At 38.4% G+C, this 22906-nt stretch overlaps 1 protein-coding gene across 3 annotated transcripts in view; it reads left to right on the top strand.

Moving 5' to 3' along the window:
- Positions 1 to 22906, top strand: part of CIB2 (calcium and integrin binding family member 2) — a 57822-nt gene that overhangs the window by 24871 nt on the left and 10045 nt on the right. Inside the window, exons 3-5 of one of the 3 annotated variants that reach the window (XM_064456717.1) lie at positions 5453 to 5607; positions 6202 to 6370; positions 13438 to 13549. In XM_064456717.1, coding sequence (XP_064312787.1) covers positions 13460 to 13549 — 90 coding nt within the window. In that variant the 5' untranslated portion in view covers positions 5453 to 5607; positions 6202 to 6370; positions 13438 to 13459. Of the gene's footprint in view, positions 1 to 5452; positions 5608 to 5992; positions 6371 to 13437; positions 13550 to 22906 lie in introns of those variants that run through there. The other 2 variants (XM_064456718.1, XM_064456716.1) reach the window with 2 other exon arrangements.

Below are 22906 nucleotides of genomic sequence, written 5' to 3'. Positions count from 1 at the left end.
TGCAGGTCCAGTTCTGTTGAGGCTGAACTGAATTTATTGTGCAGCTGCAAAGTTCAGTGAGACAATCCAACAAGGATTACAAAAAAAGTGAATAGTTTTTTGGCTAAAGTCACCCACACTGGCTTGCTCACCATCCACTTGCGTAAGTATTAGTGAGGACACAAGGGAAGGGGCATAGTTGTGTAGGTGGGGATGAAGGGATGAATATGGCAGCTGCAATTTAGATCAATTTAAACTGATGTAAACCAGCATGAGATAGCAATTAGGTGAAATGGGCAAAGTGTTTTTATCTGTCCCTACAGGAAAAGTAGCCCATCAAAAAGCCCAACCAACAACAAATCTATTTTCTGCTGGTTTAATGAGCTGAATCAGCTCTCTGAGGGATCAGATGAGTGCTAAAGCTGGCATAAGAGCCAGAGTGAGCAAATGCAACTGAAAATGAGCAAAGGAGAGGAGAACAAGACTTAGCATTTCAGTATCGGTAAGGTGTTAGACTGGCTTAGTCTCTGACTTGTGTAAGTGTGTAAGATGTTAGTACCAACATCTACTTAAGTCAACATAAACACAGGCTGCTATCAAAGGGGTTGAGACATGTTCTCTTGATTGATAATCTGAGTGTGGATAATTAGCAAATTATCAGGAGATAGTAGAATTTATGAATTTAAGGTGAAGAAATAACCACAGAATAATGAAAATGGATCTAGGGAAAAAAATAAAGTTAGACTGACTGCAGCAGAGGCAAGCATGCCTGGTGAAAGAGAAAAATAGAAACCATAGATCATTTTCAGGGTTTGATAGCTATTTATCAGCAGAAAACCTAAATCCACTCCTCAGTCTTTAATAAAGACGGTTAATTTTGAGAAGTGCTTAACACAACTAAGAGGATTCACTTATGGGCCCAGGGCAAGAACATGTTAAAGAATATTGTGTAATATAGACATATTTATGTTATCACGGGCTCAAAACATTATCTGAGATACTTATAGAACAGCTGACAAATTTTTTAGAGTTGTTACTGATTTTATTGGTAAGTATGTGTTAGGGCTTTGAAAACACACCCCACTTTTCTTAAGGAGAATGTTGTAATTAGACCAGTGTGTATAACTTCAGGACACAGCTTTGGTGTATGGAAAGATGCCAGAACACCCTGGCAGGCAATCAGTTTGTAAGTGCCTAGAACATAATGCGTGCTTAGAGGCAGCCACTGTGGATTTGTTAAAAGCAAATCTCTTCCTCTGAGTGGCTGCTCTTGTGGATAAGAGAAAAGAAACAGATGCAACATATCTTTATTTTGGTAAAGCCTTTTATATATTCCTGCATGTTAGTTCTTTTCTACCTGTATAAGTGCTCTTGCCTAGGGTACTATTGAACATAATTCGAGAATTTGCAAGAATGGTAAGAAACATTGAGGTGAAGAGGGTTGCAGACACTATGAAGAGTAAGATTAGCTTTTTCAACAGTGCTCAATTTATTAGAGACATTATTAGGTCCAAAATGAGCAACAGGAAATTCATACAGTAAAGTGCTGAGAATTGAGAAATGTTTGCAAGTGCAGAATGCAGTGTGAAAAAAAACAAAGCGGGGGCGGAGTTAGTTGATCTAAGCAAAATGAACATAATTTTTACAAACAAACAAAACCCCCTGATGCTTTTGCAAAAAAAAGTGAAATGTAGTTCTTGGATGCATTCATCTCAGCATTGTATATAAAATAGGAGAATTCCATTCCAGTCAGCATTGTTGGGACCTCAGTAGGAATAGACTGTCCAGTTTTGGGCATCACCGTTCAAAAAAGATTTGTTGTACTGGAAAATGTCCAGTATAGAGAAAAAGAATAAGAGGAAGAAATGACATATGAAGAAAGGTTGGAAAAACACTTTATTCATAGCAGTGAATCTGTTTATATAACGTGCCTCTCTTGTGATTGTAAATGAGAACAAATGGTTGAGCTGTCTCATATAAGGCAGTATTTCTCTTACTCAGTTCTGTAAATCTGATTTTCTAGCAGACAAGCTTTTACTCCAGTAATAATGCTTATCTGCTAGCCAGCCCAACTGTTTCTATTTCTCCCTGTAGACTAGTACAATTTGGCAACTACCCAAGCATTCAAACACAGGTGTTCTTGCATGTCTGTCCTAGCCAAAAAGCACAAAATCTCTAAATTGAAGTTGTATAGCTTGAGACTGACTTAACCTAGCTAGAGAACTGCTGGGGGAATATGGCACTAAATTACCAAGCTGGGCACCATCTGGACAGTCAACAAACCTTTGAAGCTTTTTGTAGAAGAAAAGTAGTGGTTCTGTTACATTCTCTTCTCTGCCTGTTTCTTGGCGTGTTTTTGATGGGTGAAAGGTGAGGTGCAGAGGAGCCCTTCTAGCCAATCCAGCTATATGCTGGATTTTAGATCTGAAACCTTCCTGAGAGTTATGTTGGGGAGATAAGCAGTGCTTTCCTCCAAGCATCTGGAAAGCCTTCCTTATAAGGGAGCAAATGCAGCAAACTACTTCAGATGCATATCCCTGTGGAACAAGTTGCTATGCAGATGGAGGGAGGGGTTAGAACACAGCTCCTGTTTTTCTAACAATCCTGTCTTTCAAAAAGTTGGGGGTTCGTGTGCAGAAAGGAGAAATTCTTCTGTCAGCTTTGGTGAAAAAAAGTGTCTGCCAACAGAATAATGTTTTGGGGAACTGTATACCCTTAGGAATCTTCCTGAATTTTGTGCAAGAAACTACATACAGGAAGAACATATATACAGAAGCTGCTATTGATCTTGTTAATTATGTTTCTATTCTTGTTGTTAATAATGTTTCTGTATCCTCTATGAATGAAAACAAAAAAGGCCTATAGACAATTTCTACGTCACCTGTACCACAAAGCTTTCCTTCATTCCCTCTGAGTCAGGTTGTACCTGTTTTGCTGGGCTCAGGTGAGAACAAAATCATTCTCAGTGTTGATCTGTATGGAATCTGGAGTATTGGTGTACTGTGTCCAGTTCTGGGCTCCCCAGTGTAGGAGAGACATGAAGGTACTGGAGAGAGTCTGGCAAAGGCCACTAAGATGGTTAAAGGACTGGAGAATCTCTCATATGAGGAAAGGCTGAGAGCTGGGATCTGGAGGAGGGTGCAAAGAAGACAGAGCCCTGCGACAGGACAAGGGGCAGTGGATCCAAACTGAAACACAGGAGATTCTGCCTGAGCATAAGGAAGCACCTTCCCTGCCCTGCTTTTCCCCCAGGGTGGCCAAGCACTGGCACAGGTTGCCCAGAGAGGTTGTGGAATCTCCATCCTTGGAGATACTCAAAAGCCACCTGGGCATGCTCCTGGGCAACCTGCTCTAGGTGCCCCTGCTTGGCAGGGGGTTGGACCAGAGGATCTCTGGAGATCCCTTGCAATCTCAGCAATTTTGTGATTCTTTGAATTACCAGTGGAAAACAGGCCTGTGAGCAGGGTTCTCAGTGGTGCTTCAAAGAAGGAAAAATAATACCAACTGCTTTTATCTGTAGTTACTATTCATCATGTAGTTCAGTGAACAGCAGTTACATGTATTAAAAGGCAAAGCATTCCTAAGTATGACTCGAGCTTTTAGAATAGATTTTTTATAAATTATCTACCAAAAACATTTCTCATGCAGAATTTCTTTTTCATTTTACTGCAGATGGATTAGGAGGATATTTATTCAGTATTGTCTTGACTTAATTTGTACTACTTCATTTTGCATTGCAGAGATGAAAGGACACTTGGCGTGTTAACTAAAAGCTGGCAGAAGGCTCATCTATCCACTTTTTCTTTTCCTCTTACGCTGCCTTTTTATAAATATGATCTCTGTCCAGTTATTATGTTTTATTGATATAATGAAAATAACTTCAACTGGAAAGCATAGAAGGGACAAGGCTTATCAGTAACAGAAGTGTAACAATTGCTTCATCTTTCAACTCCTCCTGCTTGTTTCTCACTAGTCTTTGTTCTTTATCCTTTTGTCAAAGTGTGGCAACTTAGTGAATTGTGGTTCCAGTTTCTATGTGACATTCCTGGCTGCTGTCCTCAGATGTGGCACCAAGTTTCCTATGATTTTGGTTTCAGCTTTGTATAGACAACTCCTTTCTCTAATAGTCTGTTCGAAACTCTTGCAATCCTTGGAGGCAATAACTCACTGAGGAATTGCTGCAGCACAGAGATTTATGCCTTAGTTACCATGTGCAACATTTAACTGTTGTTGAAAAAGCAGTTTGTGAATATATGGCATAAATCTGAGACCCTGAAAGTACTTCCCTTATCAGTTGTAGACAACCCCAAAGGCCCCTCCTTCCTCGGTTTCTCAGACCCACATTAAAGAATCTCCATGACTTTGAGCTATGGCAACTTTTTCTCTGTGTGCGGCAGACTTATTTGTATAGGTCTGTCTGGACCTGTTCACCAGCTCTCTGATCATGCATTTGTCATCTGCAATAATAGCACTATAGGACAAGCAATCATGTGTACCTCAACAATTTTCAGTGGCAGGGGGCTAAAGCCTCTGTAGCATCAGTTGTAAATCAGTTCACATCAGTGTCTTTGCATCAGCATGATACATCCTTTCCTGCAGTCTGTGCAATCCCATCTTGAATACTGTTGCTTTTGCTTCCAGCCATCTATGTCTCTAGGGGCTCACAAGGGCTGATTGCCCAGATCTATCTGTTTCCAGGGCTATGGATAGACTTGTCAGTGCTCCTGCTGGTCTCTGGAGTGGTGAATTCTTTGCATGTTACAAGAAGTCCTCCAGCTGTTCTGTTCAACTCTGGCATCTGGACAGGAGCCCATAGCTTTGATTGTGGAAGTTAACGTTGATAAGTGAAAGTGAAACCGCACAGCCACAGAGCGCTTCTCTGGACCTGCTGCTGTGACATAGTTTATTGTATTCTGTACAGCTGTCTCTGGTCAGGTCATGCCGTGTCTCATATGAACTTGTAGGACTGTCCATCTGTGAATAAGCAGAACAATCTAGAATTTACTCTTTGGGATGGTCTTGGTTGTAATGTTAAAGTCTTTGAATATATTCCTGTTAGTTAGGAATAAGTAGGATATATACTGCTGAATAAAAATGTTTTCCCTTTACAACATATATCAAGTGACTGCTGACACGAAGGCAGGACCGGAGTTGTTGAGATGTTTATTAAGTTCTAAAGGCCACTTTAGAGCCTCTGCTTATGTCTAGTCAATGAGTCATTACAAGCTTTTGTATTTTGTTTTCAGCACTCCTTTAGTGCAGAGTTCTTATTACAAAGGCAGCCCAGCCAGCTGTATTGTGTTGTCACTATATTTAATGGTGGTGGTTTATGTATATCAAGCCAAGGAAGAGCTGCTCTATGTTTCAGCACACCCACTGGTGATTTTGGGTACAATCTGACTTTCTCTCAAAGCTTAATAGCAAATTAAAACAATTGCTACAGGGTGTAAGCTTGGAAATCTCTTTTTTTCAGGTCTGCACAGGTGTAGACGGAGGCCCTGTTATGAGTATGGAGACATCCCAGTCAAGCTGTGTCCAGCAAATACCCACAAAGTGTCACCCTTGCTGTCTCCAGGATGTTACACTGTTGAGAAGTGGGGACAGACTCTGACCCACCTTTTTTACCATGTAAAATACAAGTGGTAGAATGAGATAGTATGAATGACAAGTAGGCTGTGGAGGCAATACTGTGTTGGGGGTTTTCTTTTCTGAACACAGCTTTTTTGGTTTTCACTAGTTGATGGGCAGCTGAGTTGATTTAAAATTTCTGCTGCCTACAGGGGTAAGTCTTATTCTATGCTTATTTAGTTGATTAATTCAATAGAAAAAGTATACCCACATTTACATGCACAGGCAGTACTGCTCTTGCAACTACATCAGTTACCTTGAGAAGCTGACTGTGAAAAGGTTTGTATTTGCAAACACATCAGTTCCCTGAACGTCACCACAGTTTAAGTGTTAGTGCTTTTGCAAGGGAAGTGGGTGGGTGGGCTTGAAATTTCTGCAAGGGCAGAGCAAAAGTTTGGGTTTAGACTGCATTAAACTGATACAGCATCATAGCCTTCATCATTGGATATAGCACATTAAGCTTAAACATATACTGAAATCTGTGGGGACAGGGCATCATCAGTAAATTTGTCACTACATTCCTTCCCACTCTCACCTGTGGGAGGGAATACACTAGTAAACACTGCCAGCTTTTCCTCTCCTTCTTCCATGCAGAGTAAATAAGGCATCGTGGCAACAAAGAGAGCACATCCAGGAATGGGAAAATGCATCTGCATGTACCCAGAAGAATTTTTTGAAGCAAATATCGCTGCAGGATCTCTAGTCACTACTGCAAAGACAGTGAGGCTGGTTGCAAGTCCTGGGCTTCTGAATATACATAATGGTCTGTATATGGTAACAGTAGCCTTTCCAAATCCGTATGTGTTCAGACGGCACTGCAAAACTTTGCTCCCCTGACAAGACATAAATGTTTCTGTGACTAGTCAGATAGCTAGATAGATAGGCAGATAGCTAAAGCAGCTGTAAGTTATTTTCAGATATACTACTTGTTGAGGGACATGCTGAGTAAAAGGACAGAAAGGTCACAACTGCTGCTGATGTGTTCAAGTCATCTGAAGTGCCTTCTGCTTGTGTAAGACCAGGAGAAATATTACAGCTTTTACTGCAGAGGTTTATTTCTTTTGTATTTATGGTTAGTAATTAATGCTATTCAGAGATGTGTCAAACGGTAATTTGTACAGTGGCAATTGGTTCAGCATTTGGGAGATGATTACTGAGTCTGACTCATAGTGTTGGTCATAGTACTTGGTCCAAGTGTGGCAGTGGTATGACAGATTGATGTGGCAATACATTGCACAAAGGCAGGAGGATTATGGGTGTAATTAACCCTTACACTTACTGAATAATTGATCAGAATTGCATCGTTTCCATGTCAAAAAGTAAATAGCCAGTGTAATGTAGGTTACTCAGGTAAACAGAAGTGTTGCCTCATGCAACTCATGCAAGAGGGACTGTGTTTCACTGTGATGTGTAGCTTTCTCAGAATCCTGTAAGAGGCTGAGGCAGCTCTCTTACTTACTTCACCAGTTTTCTACAAAATCTGGCCATTTGAGAGACTGGGAATCCAGAAGAATAGAGCCCCCATAATCCAAGGGGAAATGGTTAGTGACCTGTTACACTACCTAGACACACACAAGTCTATGGGGCTTTATAAGATCCAACTAAGAGTTCTGAAGGAACTGGCAGAAGTGTTCACCAAGCTGCTTTCCATCATTTACCAGCAGTCCTGGCTAACTGGGGAGGTCCCAGTTGACTGAAGGTTAGAAAATGTGACACCCATCTACAAGAAGGGCTGGAAGGAGGATCTGGGGAACTACAAGCCTGTCAGTCTGACCTTGCTGCTGGGGAAGGTTATGGAGCAGATCATCTTGAGTGCCAACACGCGCACGTACAGGAAAACCAAGTGATCAGGCCTAGTTATCATAGGTTTAGAAAAGGCAGGTCCTGCTTACCTAACCCAATCTCTTTCTGTGACCGGGTGACTAAGTAGGTGAGGGAAAGCCTACAGATGTTGTCTACCTAGGCTTTAGTAAAGCCTTTGACACTGTTTCCCACAGAATTGCCCTGGAAAACTGTCATCTCATGGCTTGGACAGGTGTACTCTTTGTTGGGTAAAAAAACTGGCTGGATGGCGGAGCCCAGAGAGTTGTGGTGAATGGATTTAAATCTAGTTAGCAGCCAGTCACAAGTGGTGTTCCCTGTGGCTCAGTATTGGGGCTGCTTCTGTTTAATATTTTTAACAATGGTCTGGATGAAGGGATCAAGGGCACCCTCAGTAAGTTTGCAGATGACACCAAATTGGGCAGGATGTTTATCTGATTGAGGGAAGGAAGGCTCTGCAGAGGGACCTGGACAGGCTGGATCAATGGGCTGAAGCCAGCTGTATGGGGTTCAACAAGGCTGAGTGCCGGGTCCTGCACCTGGGTCACAACAGCCCCATGCAGCACTGCAGGCTTGGGGAAGAGTGGCTGGAGAGCTGCCTGGAGGAAAAGGACCTGGGGGTGTTCACTGACAGACGGCTGAACATGAGCCAGCAGTGTGCCCAGGTAGCCAAGAAGGCCGACGGCATCCTGGCTTGTATGAGGAATAGTGTGGTCAGCAGGAGCAGGGAAGTGATCGTGCCCCTGTACTTGGCCCTGGTGAGGCCGCACCTCGAATACTGTGTTCAGTTTTGGGCCCCTCACTACAAGAAGGACATTGAGGTGCTGGAGTGTATCCAGAGAAGGGCAACAAAGTTGGTGAAGGGTCTGGAGAACAAGTCTTATGAGGAGTGGCTGAGGGAGCTGGGGTTGTTTAGCCTGGAGGAGGCTGAGGGGAGACCTTATTGCTCTCTACAACTACCTGAAAGGAGGTTGTAGCGAGCCGGGGGTCGGTCTCTTCTCCCTAGTAGGATGAGAGGAAATGGCCTCAAGCTGCACCAGGGGAAGTTTAGGCTGGACACTAGAAAAAACTTCTTCACTGAAAGGGTTGTGAGGCATTGGAACAGGCTGCCCAGGGAGGTGGTGGAGTCACCGTTCCTGGAGGTATTTAAAAGACATTTGGATGTGGTGCCTAGGGACATGATTTACAGTGGTGAACTGGCAATGTTAGGTTTACAGTTGGACTCAATGATCTTAAAAGTTTTTTCCAATCTATATGATTCTGTGGGTTTTTTGTTGTTCATTGGTTGGTGGTTTTTTTGTTTGTTTGGTTGGGTTTTTTTATTACAGATGATAATGGAGCTTGTGCAACATACTGTATGTTGGGTTTGGAACCTAAGCTATAAAAATCTTATGGCCTTTTTCATTGTGATATTAGTTAATCATGCTATGTAATAAGGCTATCACAAATAGAGTTGTAGGATCCTAGCTGATAAAAGCATGTGAAAGACTATTTTATTGCTGTAATTTAGTTTGCAGGAGTTGGATCACAGCCACTTCCTACAGACTGATCTGGATGCTTTACTCTGAAATCCACTCAGGTGGAAAGCTCTTATACCTAGAGATCTTTGAGCAGTTTGGTGAATTAATGGTCGAGTTAGTTGGAGGGGAACAGGATTTCAGAACTGCCCTCAAATGTGCTGTTAATTACTTGCACATTTCTGCATCGTCATCTGCCTTCCAGCTAATTCTAGCAGGGTTCTGCTGAGCCTGAGGCAGTGTGCTGGAAGGCTGGCTGGTTACTAGTGCGTGGCAACTCCTTTCTGCTCATATTCAGAGATAAAAGACTTAACTTCAACTGGACAAACTGGGTGCATATTGTCTTAACAGATTTCTGTAAAAATAAATGTTGTCTGCATTGCAGATGTTTCTGAATAAAACTCAAGTATAGAAACTGCATGTATTAACATGTATAGGTTGGGACATATGTATGTTACAGTAAAGATGTTTGGTGGGGGGAGTTGTTTAGCTTTGGTGGCTTTTCCCCACCTCCAATTCCTGGGCACGCATTTCCCTTTCCGATTCTAAAAATTAACTGTCTGCCAGCAAATGTGTTGTTCAACTCAATGCTTCTGGCTGTAACTCCTTGTTGAAAGCAGAGACTAATTAGTTTTATTGTAATCTGTGGCAGCAAACCAAAGGAATGTGTTTTTATTCTGTGTCCTTTGGTAGAGCTTTTTAGCTCCCTTCAGAGGGATGATTTGAATACTTAGAGATGTTTTCTGAAATTAGTGTATTTACCTTGTATGGAGGTGTAAATGTGCTAGGGTAGTATCACTTTTCTTGAAGAAATTAGAAAAACTCAATGTCTGAAGTAGTAGGAAAAGCACCATAAGAGAGAATGCATCAGTCTTGGGTAATTGTACTTACCATGGTGCTGTCAAGTGGACACACTATATTCTTTACAGTTAACATAGGTGCCTTGTCCACAGTAAAGTAGGAGTGCTTTTGTTGGCTTTATACTAGAAGATGCAAATTACTTGGTATCTGTGGGACAAGAAAGGCAGTTCTAAGATCTAATACAAGACCTAACTGCTCTAAGTGCTTTGCACTTAACAAAAGAATCTCTCCCAGTTGAAAAATCAGATCCTTCTTTCAGCTGCTGGAGAGTTTGGGTTCACTTCAGTATAAATAGGTTGTGTTAATTTCTGTGGTCAAGATGGTGAATTCTGTCACCAAGAAATTATGTGTTTACTTTGCACTGTTATTGCATGTTATAAAGAGACTAAACCTTTGTCCCAAGAAAAGGAATGTCAGTAAACAGCTGGTAAGAGCTGTGACTGTGCCCTCTCTTTGATCTCTCTCCCTCTGAGCCTCCATCATTGAAATAAGATTGTTTTTCACAGCACACGGCATCTGAGACGCAGCATTGCAGCCTATCCTGTGCCTTACCAGGGTGTTTCTTGTGTTAGAATAATATTGCTTGCTCTGTAGATACCATTTCAAAATTTCTTACTTAATTTGGTGAGCATCATAAAAAGCTTTAGTATTTCTACCAAAACAGTTCTGGATACCAGATCACTGAAAGTCACGGTGATGACAAGGTGCTTCTTTATGTACCTGTAATAAGTACATTTTATTTGTCATCTTAGTATTCAGTCTCTATTGTAGCATTGCATTATTCCCAGTACTAAAGTGACTTTAAGTTCACACTGTTGTGGCTGTTTCTTTTGTTACTGTTAACAGGTGTTTCTTTAGCCTTGTGATATGATTGTATTTCAGTAACATACTTTCCTACAACACTTTTAGGCTTCTCCGATATGTTTGTTCCCAGTAGAAATTGACTCATCTTTTTTTTTCTTACAAACAAGAGGTTTATTCAGAGTTTTTTATCGAGAACTAAATGAAATTCCATATGCTGCATTTTAGACTAATATAGCAAGTTTAGTAAACTATGAAACACAGATCAGTCTATTCCAATCCCTTCTGTGTCTTCTGAAAGACATTATGGAGAACTCCTTTAAAATGCCCAACACAGTGTCTGTATTCATAGTCCTGTTGGAGAAGACAGAACAAAGAGAGAAAAGTCTAATACTAGAGAAAGTAGAGAAGAAAATTTTAGCAGTTAAAATAAGCAGGCGTTGCCAGCTAGTGTGTTTTGAAATGGTGATCACAATGGTCAAGCCGTTCCAATGATGAATGCTTTATTTTCATTAAGACAAGAACACCATTTCAGTATTTTAGCTTTAAAAAAAAAAAAATCCTTAGATGGGTATTTGATTTGAAAGGTTTGCTTTCCTTTAAGTGCTTTTATGCTGTTTTTTCTGTTGTATTTAGGGACAGCTTAGCAGCTGCTGTTTAAAACAGAAATCCATTGCTGGAGTGGGAAATGGCTATTGCATCTTGAATTACACAGTATTTATGAGATGTCAGGGTGAGCTGTGGTAAGCAGCTGAAATATGCTTAGATCAGTGGGTATTTAATTTCCTCTCTGGCACAATATATATTGCTGCCCAGTGTAAAGACATAGTTTCCTAAGATCCAGACAAAACATGTTTCTATGTTCTTTATTACACATCATAACCATGACCAAAGAGGTGCTGAGAAAAGAGATGCCTGTACGTTATTTTCGCCTAGTTTTTGAAATTGATTACCCACATTAACCTGAAATAGCTCGGTAGCTCGCAGGGCTGACTGAAGGGTTGCTGAAGCTAGAGCTGGAGGGATGAAGGGGTTGGTGAGGCATTAATTCCGGTATTATAGTTTTATGTTTTGCTGTTTAAAACATGTTAATCTATCTGTAATTGTTAGTATACCTAGTGAACAGGCAAGATTTTTTTTGTTGAAATGAAAGTCAGTCACAAAATAATAAATATAGCTTTTTAATATATGTAAGGAGTACATGTGACCTAATGAAAGACCAGAATACTCTGTGTTAGTACATAAGACATGGCAAAATTACCACTTTCTGTCCTAAGCAGTTTGAATTAGGTGCAACACAAATTTTCATGTACTATAAAATGTAATATTTTATCATACATGACATATTCTAAGTTTTCTGTGAATAGCAACTACCCACTCTTCCTTCCTATTATTTTTACATGTGGTATTTCACAGAGGTCACACATTCATACTAAATATATTGATCTCTGTCTAATCTTTGAGCACTAGGATAACATGTATTTCCTCTCCAACCTTTTTTGTGCTGTTATTTGACAGAATTTGGATTCTAGGTACTTGTCTGCTAGAATGAGATGTCACTGGAATCAGTAAAATCAGAAAATCAGTAGACTTAATCTCTCTAATACATGAATTGCTTCTAGACAGGTAATATTTTACTTACCAGGCAATTTCTGTCTGTAGTTTGAGAGCTCAAAATTTGAGATACATTGGTGAGTTTGAATTGGGTACCCATTTTACTTGAAGTGTGCCTATTTCTAGTTTGAGTGAGCATCCCAGCAAGGAAAGGTGTGCTAACATGGTTTCAAAATTTGCATCCTGCTTAATTTGATGCTTTCTTTACACATGGCTGTTTTCCCTTGTCTTATGGGCTATGCTTTTGAACACATTCACTGGAATATTTGGAAGCAGCAAATAAAGGGTGGGATTAACACTTAATTCAATTAACAGTTGGAATGAATGTCATAGAAACATTTGTCCAGTCTTTGCCCAGGCTGTGCATGAGACTGAGACAGTTTTCATAATTTACTGGTAATAAGCTTCTAAACCTTCAGAAACATTCATGTGTTAGAAACATTCATGGCCTTTGACTCTTCCTTTCCCAACTCTCTTACCAAAACTATAACATAATACTGTTAGCATGATAAACAAGCTTTAGAGAGTGAAGCTAGGTTTATGAATGTTTGACTTGCATCTCTTGGGAAAAATACTTGTTTATTGCCTTTAAAATATACTGGTTTGATGAATAAGCTGGCTCAAGAATGAAATGAAGCTATGTGAAATGGAACAAAGTGGAAATGGTCCGTGTGCTGGTGTCAGCCAGTGATAGAATTGTACGACTAAATCTGCTATGTTAATGAGGCACAGATAGAAAAGGGCTTTTTTAATTCAGAAATAAGGTCTCCTAAGAATATTGTTGTCTGTAGCATCATAGCTGCATATTGTTTGCCTTTTAAGTTCTTTGAGCTGTTGAACAACAACTTCTTGCATGGTGCAGATCAAACAATAATCTGCACTGAGATGTGATCCCTGGATTATATTCACAGTGTTAGTACATTGGTCCAGCCTACTTCTTCTGCGCATGTACCTATACGGTGCTTAAGCGTTGTATACAGGTAGTGTGAAACACCTCAACTTACGCATGGGTGTTAGTAGCAGTGTAGCAGTTATGCTGGATACTGCATCAAAGCCCTTTTCCCCTCCCCCCCCCCCCAAAAAAGATGGGAATTTGGGCTTAGAGTTGTGCACTAAAAATAATTAGAGCTGCAAGACAAATTTGTGTCTGATTACTGTATGAATGAAATTGGTTATTTAAAATTAGTTATTGGCTGTTTTTTCTGCTTGTTTACAGGTTGCATGGCCGATACCATGAAATGGCACCAAACGTTGTGCCAATGGACTATACAAAGGATCCAGATGTTAAACTACCTATGCAGCTTATAATAAACATGCCTGAGCTAAAGGTATCGCTTCTGACTGCTTACAAACTGTATCTTAAATTATGTAGTTCATCTGCCAGAGGTTTTGCCAAGTGAGTTTGATATCCTGAAGCAATATGGCATGCTGGAGCCTTCCCCTTCCTGTTACTGTTCAAGGGCAAAACCAGCCCCAGAAACTGGAAAAATATTTAGGTGTATTCTTTCTTTCAGAGATAGTTGGAATAGATGCTAGAGGAAATCAGTAGGAAATAAAATTTAATTTAGCAGTCTTTCCACTTTGTATATATCAATCCCTTAGAAGCCAGTGGGATCTGTGTGTGAAGAGCTGGTTAGAAATCAGAAGTTCTTATCTCAGTATTTTCATACGAAATTTGCCAGAGGTGTGCAGAACCTTGCTGGTCAAAAGTAAAGATTTTTGCCCATTTTTATCAGCTGCAATTGCACAGTAGATATTATTTTTATTAGTTATCAGAAGTTTTCGTTTTTCATGGAGTCATTACATGATAGGAAGTGGAGAGACAGTCCATGGAACTACTAATGAAAGAAGCAATAGGTGTAAAGCAGTCAGTGCAAAAAAATTGAGAAATATTTGTTTTTATTACTTTATCAGTTCAACAACTGAATATGGTTTTATTAGGACAAATATGGATTTTCAGCACTTATATTTTAAAACATTCATTGAATTATGGTGTCTTTGGTCTCGTGGTCTATTTTTTTACATATGCAAATTAATTGACATCTTTAAATTACTGTCATATAGAAACAACTATATGTTCACTGTGATAGTTGCATAAAGTATTATTAAGCTTTTTAAGAGCAATGCCAAAAAAAACTTGTCCTTGATGGCCTTCCACTTCATTTTAATGGTTTAGAAATTCTTCCTTAATATTGTAAGACATCAAATATTTAGAAAAAGAAATACAAACATAAGCAGTGCTTTAGAAATTCAGTTGGGGAGGAGGTTAAGTCAACATAAAGTGGAAGTAATTTGAAATAGATTTCAGGTTGAAGTTCAAGAAGTCCTTGTTGCTTTAGTACCACACTTGTCGCATGTTTGATTCTGGGACAATACCATTTATTGAACAAGAAGCAGATTACACTCTAAAGAATGTTTGTTTAAAAGTGTTTGACCAACATTTCATATAAATGGAAACATTAGGGGTTAAACACATATGAGTGTTTAATTCAACAGAAGACCTTTGAAAGATTTTCATCCTTCAGTTATGACTGATTTACCAGATACCTATGTAGAGCTTAGAAGTTTGGCTTTCTGAAGAAACTGAGAAATAATTTAGGATCCTTTTTCATACTAAGCATGTGATTCTTCAGCAAAATCCTAATATAAGTTTGCACTCTTTCTAATGATGAGTTGGCCCTATAATAAAGTAAATGAAGATGTAGCTAGCTTTAATTCCAAAATCACACATTAAAAAAAAAGAAATTATATATTTTAAAGTTGTATAAATAAAAAATGCAAGGAAAACTTTAGATATTATTAATTCTATCATAAAAGCTGTAAATGCCACTGATATCAATATAGCACATCTGCATTGAGTTATTAAACATATTAATAGTTAAGGATTTTGGTAGGGCTGTTTTGCTAATGACCTTCCTTAACAATATTGTGTAGTATAGGAATAAGATTAGTATATACATCACTATTGTTTAAATAGTTACAAAATTGAAACCTGTGGTATGCTATGAGCTGTTCCTAAACTTAGAAAATAGTTCTTTCATCAGCTGGTTGAAAGCTATTCAGCCTTTTAACTCATAAAGCTGCATAACCCAACCCTAATTAGAATCCAGCTCCAGATTAGTTTTGTATCAGCTGTGTGCATGAATCCAAGTATGAGTCCTTGACTGCCATGGTATAAGTGTAATACCTTTGTCTGCAGCTTGCAAAGTTGACCTTCCTCGTTCATCTCAAATAAAACAAATTATGTTTAATAAATCATGCAGGTAATGTAGTTTAAAAAAAATTCTTCTAATCTTTGCCCATTATGTTACACAGTGTGAAGTAGGAACAGGATACAGAAGTAGTATAATTCAAGGTTTGTTTATATATGAACTTCTAGTATCAGCAGCATTCAAGAAAAAATTATTTTTCAACAATATTATGTGTTTAAATGTATTGAAATGTCTATGAAAGAGCCTACATTATGTGCCTGAATACTTAATGATGAAAAAAGTGCATCTAAAGAAGTACTCATGGAGCTTTAAAACAGGGGGTATAAAGATCTTGCTGAAAGGTTCTTTTCAGTTCATTCAATCACATAAAATACTACATTAACAATTCAGATATCTTATAAATATTTCACATGTTTTGTGTAACATAAATGTTTGTGTCATTTTTTTCTTATGATACAAATAAGAAATTAGACAACAGGCAAAATCAACAACACTCTGCAAAAATGCCCTGTATTTTAGTTAACTCAAATTGTGTCCAATTTGGAGATAGCAACAAAGATTTCAAACTTGATTATCTAAAATGGGATTTAAGACCGAATTGGGCATCAAAATCAGTAGCCTGTGAGAAGTTGTTAGCACAAGCAGACCTAATTGGGCTCTTAGGCTGTATTCTGAAATAGTGTTAAGTTACTCAGTGGAGCTAGAAGTTGGGAATTGGACCACTTGCTCTAAGTCATCTTAGTCCTACCTAAGGATCATGGGATTGGATGAATAATACCAACAGGAGAATAGAGAACAATTATTCACTACTTTCCACAAGGACAAGGGAGTATTGCATGAAATTACAGACAACTGACATAACGTGTGAATATATTGAACTCATTGCCACAAGACATTTTGGCAAAGACAGTATTAGTCTTCAAAAATTAAAGTGCTTTTACAGAGCAGAATTGTACAGATTGATGTTAAGTTTTATGACCTGGATGTAATGTCTAACTTGGAAAGTCATGGAAATGCTCATTGCACTAATCTCAGAATATATTATGGGAAAGATGACTGTGTATATCTCCCTCTTTTTTAAATTCTTCCCTTATGTGCTACTGGTTCCAGTTAGATTTAGGTTGGTGGGCTGGATGGACTCATAAATTCCCATATTATACATTTTTTTCCCCATAGAAGCAATCCCTATATCTGTTGTATTTATTCTTAATGCCCCAGTGAGATTTGTCTGAGATGATATAATTAAAGGACCTGCTCTTAACAGTTACCTGGAACCACTCATTTGAAGCTTAGCAGCCTAGTACAAAAGGAAGAAGATTCTTCATCTTGAAATAGGAATATTTGCCTGACTTACTGAAGTGCTGTCATGTTGGAAGAATAGCTGTATATAAAAATGCAAATTAGTGTTGTATGGAATACAGTACAACAAAAATTACTGATGGTCTTAGCTACGTGAATATAAAATAAACTAATCAGGTTTTTAAGTAGCTGGCAGGATGAAATAGCATGGGTTTCACAAAGTCTAAATACGTCTTCTATTTCATTAAATGCTTATATGCATTTAATCACTAATGTTTTCATTTATATGAAATGCTGGTCAAACACTTTTTAACAAACATTCTTTAGAGTGAAATCCTGAAGTATTCTCATTGTTTTCAGCCATGTGCTATTTTTGCTTATGCGTAAATATTGAATTCTTATCTTTGTGTATCATCCTTAAGGGTGATAAAATGTATCATCCTTAAGGGCTTTTGATTAATTCATCCATTACTGCAAGTAATTTTATATCTCTCTGACATGTCTGCAACTCATTCATCAATGTAGCATCTTAGGTGCTTGTACTGGCATTTCTGGTATGGACAATCAGTGTTCCTTTAGTTTTATGTTATTATCTGTAGGATCTTGATAGCACCATATGAAATTCTCTGGCTTAGTTACATGACTCTGAAGAGTTGAACTGCCAGATGGCTGATAGCTGCTTTGTGAAAAATCAAGGCTAAGTTCAGAAGAGAAAATGAGAAATTATAATCATACACATTCTTTTTGACTTCAGTGATACAGGATTGAACATTTATGGAACAATTCATTCTATGAAAACCTTAGAGACAGGAGACTACTATATTTACAAGACAGTCTGGTACTTGAGCTGAGATATAAACCAGAATTTTTATACTGGACCATGCTTAGATTTTGAGAAACAGGAGTGCATCTCACTACCTTAACAAACTTAGGTGGTAATGATAATAGACTTCTCTAAGTAAAGTGGCTCATAGCCTATCTTCTTGCACCACATCAAGTCTGTGAGACTTTCTGACCCTGCTTTAGAATATGTCTCCAGGGTAATTAAACGTGGTTTTATGAAAATAGCAGGACAAAATTCAGTGTCAGATCTGATAATAGTTCTCTCTCAAATCTCATAAAGCTGTGGAGAAACCTTAGAAATATTGCTGTTAAACCACTCATTTTATTTCATGAATTCTAGCAGTTCATAGAAGAAGTGCTTTCAATAGCTGGTAAGCTTGCTTCCAGTAAAATATCAGTTAAAGGACACTAGATTTTCCTCCATAACTCTTTCAAAACATTTACACTAGAAGATATTAAAATGCCACCTAAGACATCAGTTATAAACTGGGGTCAATCTTGGTCATGTACCATTTTGTGATTTCCTGTGCAGAGGGTGGGGAGGGGGAGAGAGTCTTTCCCCTAGAGTTCATTTTCCAAGCAATCTAGGTAGACTAGGTAGAGCTGACCAGACTGCTAAATAAATCGTTAAGGTGTTTTCTTTCTTCAGTAAACTTTCATCAAGGTGCAGACAAATCCAATATTTAAATCTTAAAATAGAACTGAATGAACTAAATGTCTATTGAATTTTAATAAAATTAGTGATATTTTCAATGCACCTGGCTTTTTCCATATACACATTACATTTCTAGTTACTGGCAATGTTGAGCTCAATGCCACTGCAGATTCTGACAAATGGATAGAATCAATAATGCACTTCTCTAAATTAGATTCTGCTACTATAAAGAAAGATCTTTACCTTGTGCATTAATGTTTTGAGCCAGGATTTTTGTATTTTAAAGAAAAAGAGAAAATGCTGGTGGTCACTTACTTTAATTGGTAATGAATTATTCACTAACTCTTGATTCTTAAAAGTTGAAAGTCAGGACAAGAAATAAATAAATAAAGGGGCAGATAGTTTAAGTTTATTAGGTTTATCAGGTTTATCATTACACTGAAGTTAACAGACCTAGTTTACTCCATCTGTTTCATGGCAGCCTCTCTCCTAGTTTTGGTAATCTTGTTTACACAGGCAGTAGTCTAATAAGCTAAATTCAGGGCATATGGGCACCTGTGAGATTGCAGCAATAATATTGCTAAATTGTAACAATGGTATGGGCTGTTCAGTATGAGACCATGGAGACAGCAAAACTGATTTTATTTCAGAACAAAACTGATTTCACTCACATTATCCCTGTCATTTCCACAGAGATAGATGTGGTAATGTGACCTGGTGAGAGAGATCATGTATGATCTGCAGAAGTGGGTGGGTGGCTGTCTTTGCGACACATACATGCCTAATTGTCAGAATCTTCAAATTGGTGGATGGCCTGTCTCTGGTCATTGTAGTGTAGGGCAATCCTTCTGTCAGGAGTCGGTCATAAAAGGACTTCCTGGAGGGGAACCATTTTTTGTTTCATTTGCTTTACAGTCTGTTGCTTTCTTTTTTTGGCTTATGCAGTAACTTCATTGATCTTCACAGGCCTTGTCATTAGCTGCAGTGGTGAGTAAGGTAGTTCATAAATCCACACGCTACTGAAACAGAATGACCAGCAGGCACAGGAATCAGTCAGGAGAAAGAAAGGACATACAGGGAACAGTGAATCGATCACACATTTCAGAACCAATGTTAGCACCCTATTTTTGGTAAGTTTAAACATGAGTATGCATTTTGAAGTGAGTTGCTTCAAAATAAAATTAAAACACTTTCTACAATATTAAGAGGATGGAATTTTAGATGTCATCTCAATGAGCCCCAGTTTCAAAGCTTTCCATGTAATGAGCAGTGACACCTGAGAGAGCCAGTTGATATTCTTCCCAAGCCCCCACCCCTGCTCTGGCCATTCTTCTCCTGCAGCTCAGCCCAACTTCTTTGTCTCTGCATCCTGTTACTTGCTTCTAGTTATGATGGGACGTTTTACCCCTTGCAAACCACTATTCTTGCTTCTCTGAAGCCCCTTTTTTAACTGTGTCTCAATCAGCTGTATGACTTCCAAGTGTAGTGAGGGCCATTGAACTCCAAATCCATACCTGCTTGATGGTTTTTATCGGTATTGTCTGCAGTTTCCTGCCATAGTTGTTAAAATGCCTTATATTCCTATGATATACTATTACGTTCTGTAATATTTAAGCAATTCCACATGCAACCAGAAGCTTTGGTTAATTGGCTGTTGTGACCATAGTGCAGCCTTCAGTAAAGAGGTAAGCTCATTGCTGAACTGTCTTACATTTCTGCTTTATGACAGAATGACATGATCTTTTTTTAAAAAAAAATGTGTACATACCAATTTAGCTGTATCTTAGCCTTGGTTTGTGCAGGGTTTTCTTAATCGGTACCCGGTGAGCACTGCAGAGAAGATTGACATGAATATAATAATCTATACATGAAAAAAAAGTTTTATTAATTTTGAGAAAGAAGAAAAGGGGAAAGAAAAAGTAATGTGCTTTTATCTGCTCCAGGGACAATTTGCTGTTGCACTTGTTATGTTTCCCTTCCAAAGCACCAGCCTCTCCTGTGGAGATCTGGTAATGAACAATTTAGCAATTTTTATATTAATATTCGTCTGGTAAGAATTAATTTCTATTTTTCTAGAAAAATACCTCCTGAAGTTTGAGAAGGGTTTGCTTCTGATCAGTTCTGAACAAGTCCTGATTAAAGTATCCAAAGGGATTCTGGCTTTCAGTAGTCTGCAAAGCAGACTACTTAGTACATTTAAGTAACTTCCCTAATGTCAGTGGGGACTTATGTCCAAATAGAAAGGAGAAAATTATCATCATGTTTCTGTGGATATAAAACTGAGAACCATTTTGTAATGACTGTCTAGCCTCTCCAGCTTAGTTATCTTGGCCAATCTTACAGGTTTACTTGCAACCACTTATTTCCAAAATGCACTCAGCTTGTGAAAATAGGATACAGTGCTTGAAATTAATTCCTCAAGCTGTAAAATGGATAGGGCAAAAGGACAATGCAGTGCTTTCCTAGGGCCTGCAATGGAAACTAGACGACAGAGGAAAATAACAAGTGACTTGGTAAGATTTAGCTGCAATCTCAGGAATAAACCCTATAACAGTTTATTAGAAAACTAATGGTTATATTTTAATGTATGGTGTTCTAGGTCTGTATGTTGGAATAGATGCTACATGACATTCAAAAATATATATAGAAACACAATTATCTGAGTAGAAAAAGTTATCATTAAGATGGATGGCACATTTAGAAGGATTATCTCAAGCCACTACAGCAGCATCAGTCTGCAAAAGAGCAGTGTTTTAGCTGTAACAATTCTTCATTGTTTCTGTCTCCTCTCCCATTTTTATTGTGAGAGACCAGAAAAAGCATTTTAATAAGACAAGTGTAAGTTTCTAGTTTTAAAAGGATTCTTTTTTAAACAGTTAGTGCTTAAGGGAAAACAGTCTAGGAAGGAAGAGTATTGTTTTTCCCTTTAGTCCCTTCCCCCCTGTGGTTTTTCCTTTAAGTATGATGGAACCCTAATCTGTGCTCTTTAGAGTAGAGGTAATGAAATTACAGAAAGGATGTGAAAAGTATCTGTGAAGGTAAGATAATACTTTCCATTGTGTAAACCACAGATATACTGCCTGAAGACACATAATATGAGAAAGTTAAAGGAATGAAATCAATATGAGGAAAGATTTTATTTTTCATTTAGGTTTTAGAGATCTGTTTGGCAAAGAGTTACTTAAGAAGTATGCTCAGGTCCATTTAGTTCATTTTTAATGCATTGATATTTTCAAGATCTCTGACATGCCAAATAGATAATTCACCTTATGTAACTTATTCAGTCAGAGAGATCATGCCTAGCATTTCTAATGCAGAAAGTCCTGGGTTTGATATTCACTGCTGATAGGGATATTTGCATCTCTGTACTCCTGTTTGTTACCCAATGCTGCCTCTAAGATGTCAGTTTACAACTGTTACCATGACACTCAGTTCTGATGAGGTTTGTTCCAAAGAAAACAATACAGTATTTTAGAAATAAAAAAGATTATTTTTCTAATGTGTTTTCTTGTTCACTCTGATATTTAGCATTCTCTAATATTAAATGTTTAACTGATAAACCATTTTTTAATGTGCTTTTTAGGAAGAAGGTGGGCCTCATTCATGTATTTCAGCCCAACTGAATCTTACTTTGGCTTCTTAATAAACTGACAGTTTGAAACAATAGAACCAATTGTTTTCCAGTGTGTCTGTATGTATATTCATACCACAAACAGGCATATCACCAAGCACTCAGGTCAGATATTTTAGCCTTAGAAGTACCCAGAGATGTACATCTGCTATACCTCCTCAACACATCATGCACATGATGTGAGTGATCATTACCTATTCTTTTACAATTATTTTCTTTCAGCCATCTGGCTAATTCTGGGATGTTGTTTTTCATTCTCAGACTCTTGAGAGATGTGACCCTGCTGCTTTTTTGAACCTGTTGTCTTTTTATTTTCAGGAATCCCTCTTTTCTACTCTACTTAATTTCTTTTTCGTATTTATTTGGCCTGGTTTTGTCTTCATCTGAATGGTGACCTCCACCTTACATATTCAGCTCAGAGCCGTTTGCTCATTAATCTCCTACCCTTTGAAATCTGTAGGCATGCTCCTTAGTGTGGAATTACTTCAGTCATCAAACCCTGCAGGAGAATTTGAATTTAGTATTGACTACCTGAATGGGCTTTTATTTGAGCAACCTGATCTAGTTGATGTTCCTGCTTACTGCAAGGGAGTTGGACTAGATGACCTCTAAAGGTCCCTTCCAACATAAACCATTCTACGATGCACCTATCCATTAAAACAGCCTTATTCCTGGCCATTATCTCAGCCAGAAAGACTGGAGACATCTTGGCATTTAGTAGTGCTAATATCTCTGGTCAAGGTTGATTTTTGAATTTTGGATCTTGTCTCAGGAAATTATGCTTCCAGTGTCTCTTTCTCAGATCTCACTCATCCTTAGAAGATTGACTCACACACTTACATGGTTTCTCATTAAATGGACATTTGCCTTTTGGCAAACTCCAACTAATTTGTGCCATGGAAGTAGTCCTGGAGCACAATCTACAAGACCCAAAGACATCTCATTAGATAGCTGATGTATCCTGAGTGCTTTGTTATCATTAAATAGAAACCTCCTGATAGAATCAGGTATGCTCTTGGAGGATGTGAACAGCCAGTATAGCTTC

Source organism: Phalacrocorax carbo, chromosome 7 (genome assembly GCF_963921805.1).
Source record: "Phalacrocorax carbo chromosome 7, bPhaCar2.1, whole genome shotgun sequence".
NCBI classification, from domain to species: domain Eukaryota; kingdom Metazoa; phylum Chordata; class Aves; order Suliformes; family Phalacrocoracidae; genus Phalacrocorax; species Phalacrocorax carbo.
The sequence above is the reverse complement of the archived record's forward strand: the minus strand, read 5'-3'. Positions and strand labels throughout refer to the sequence as shown.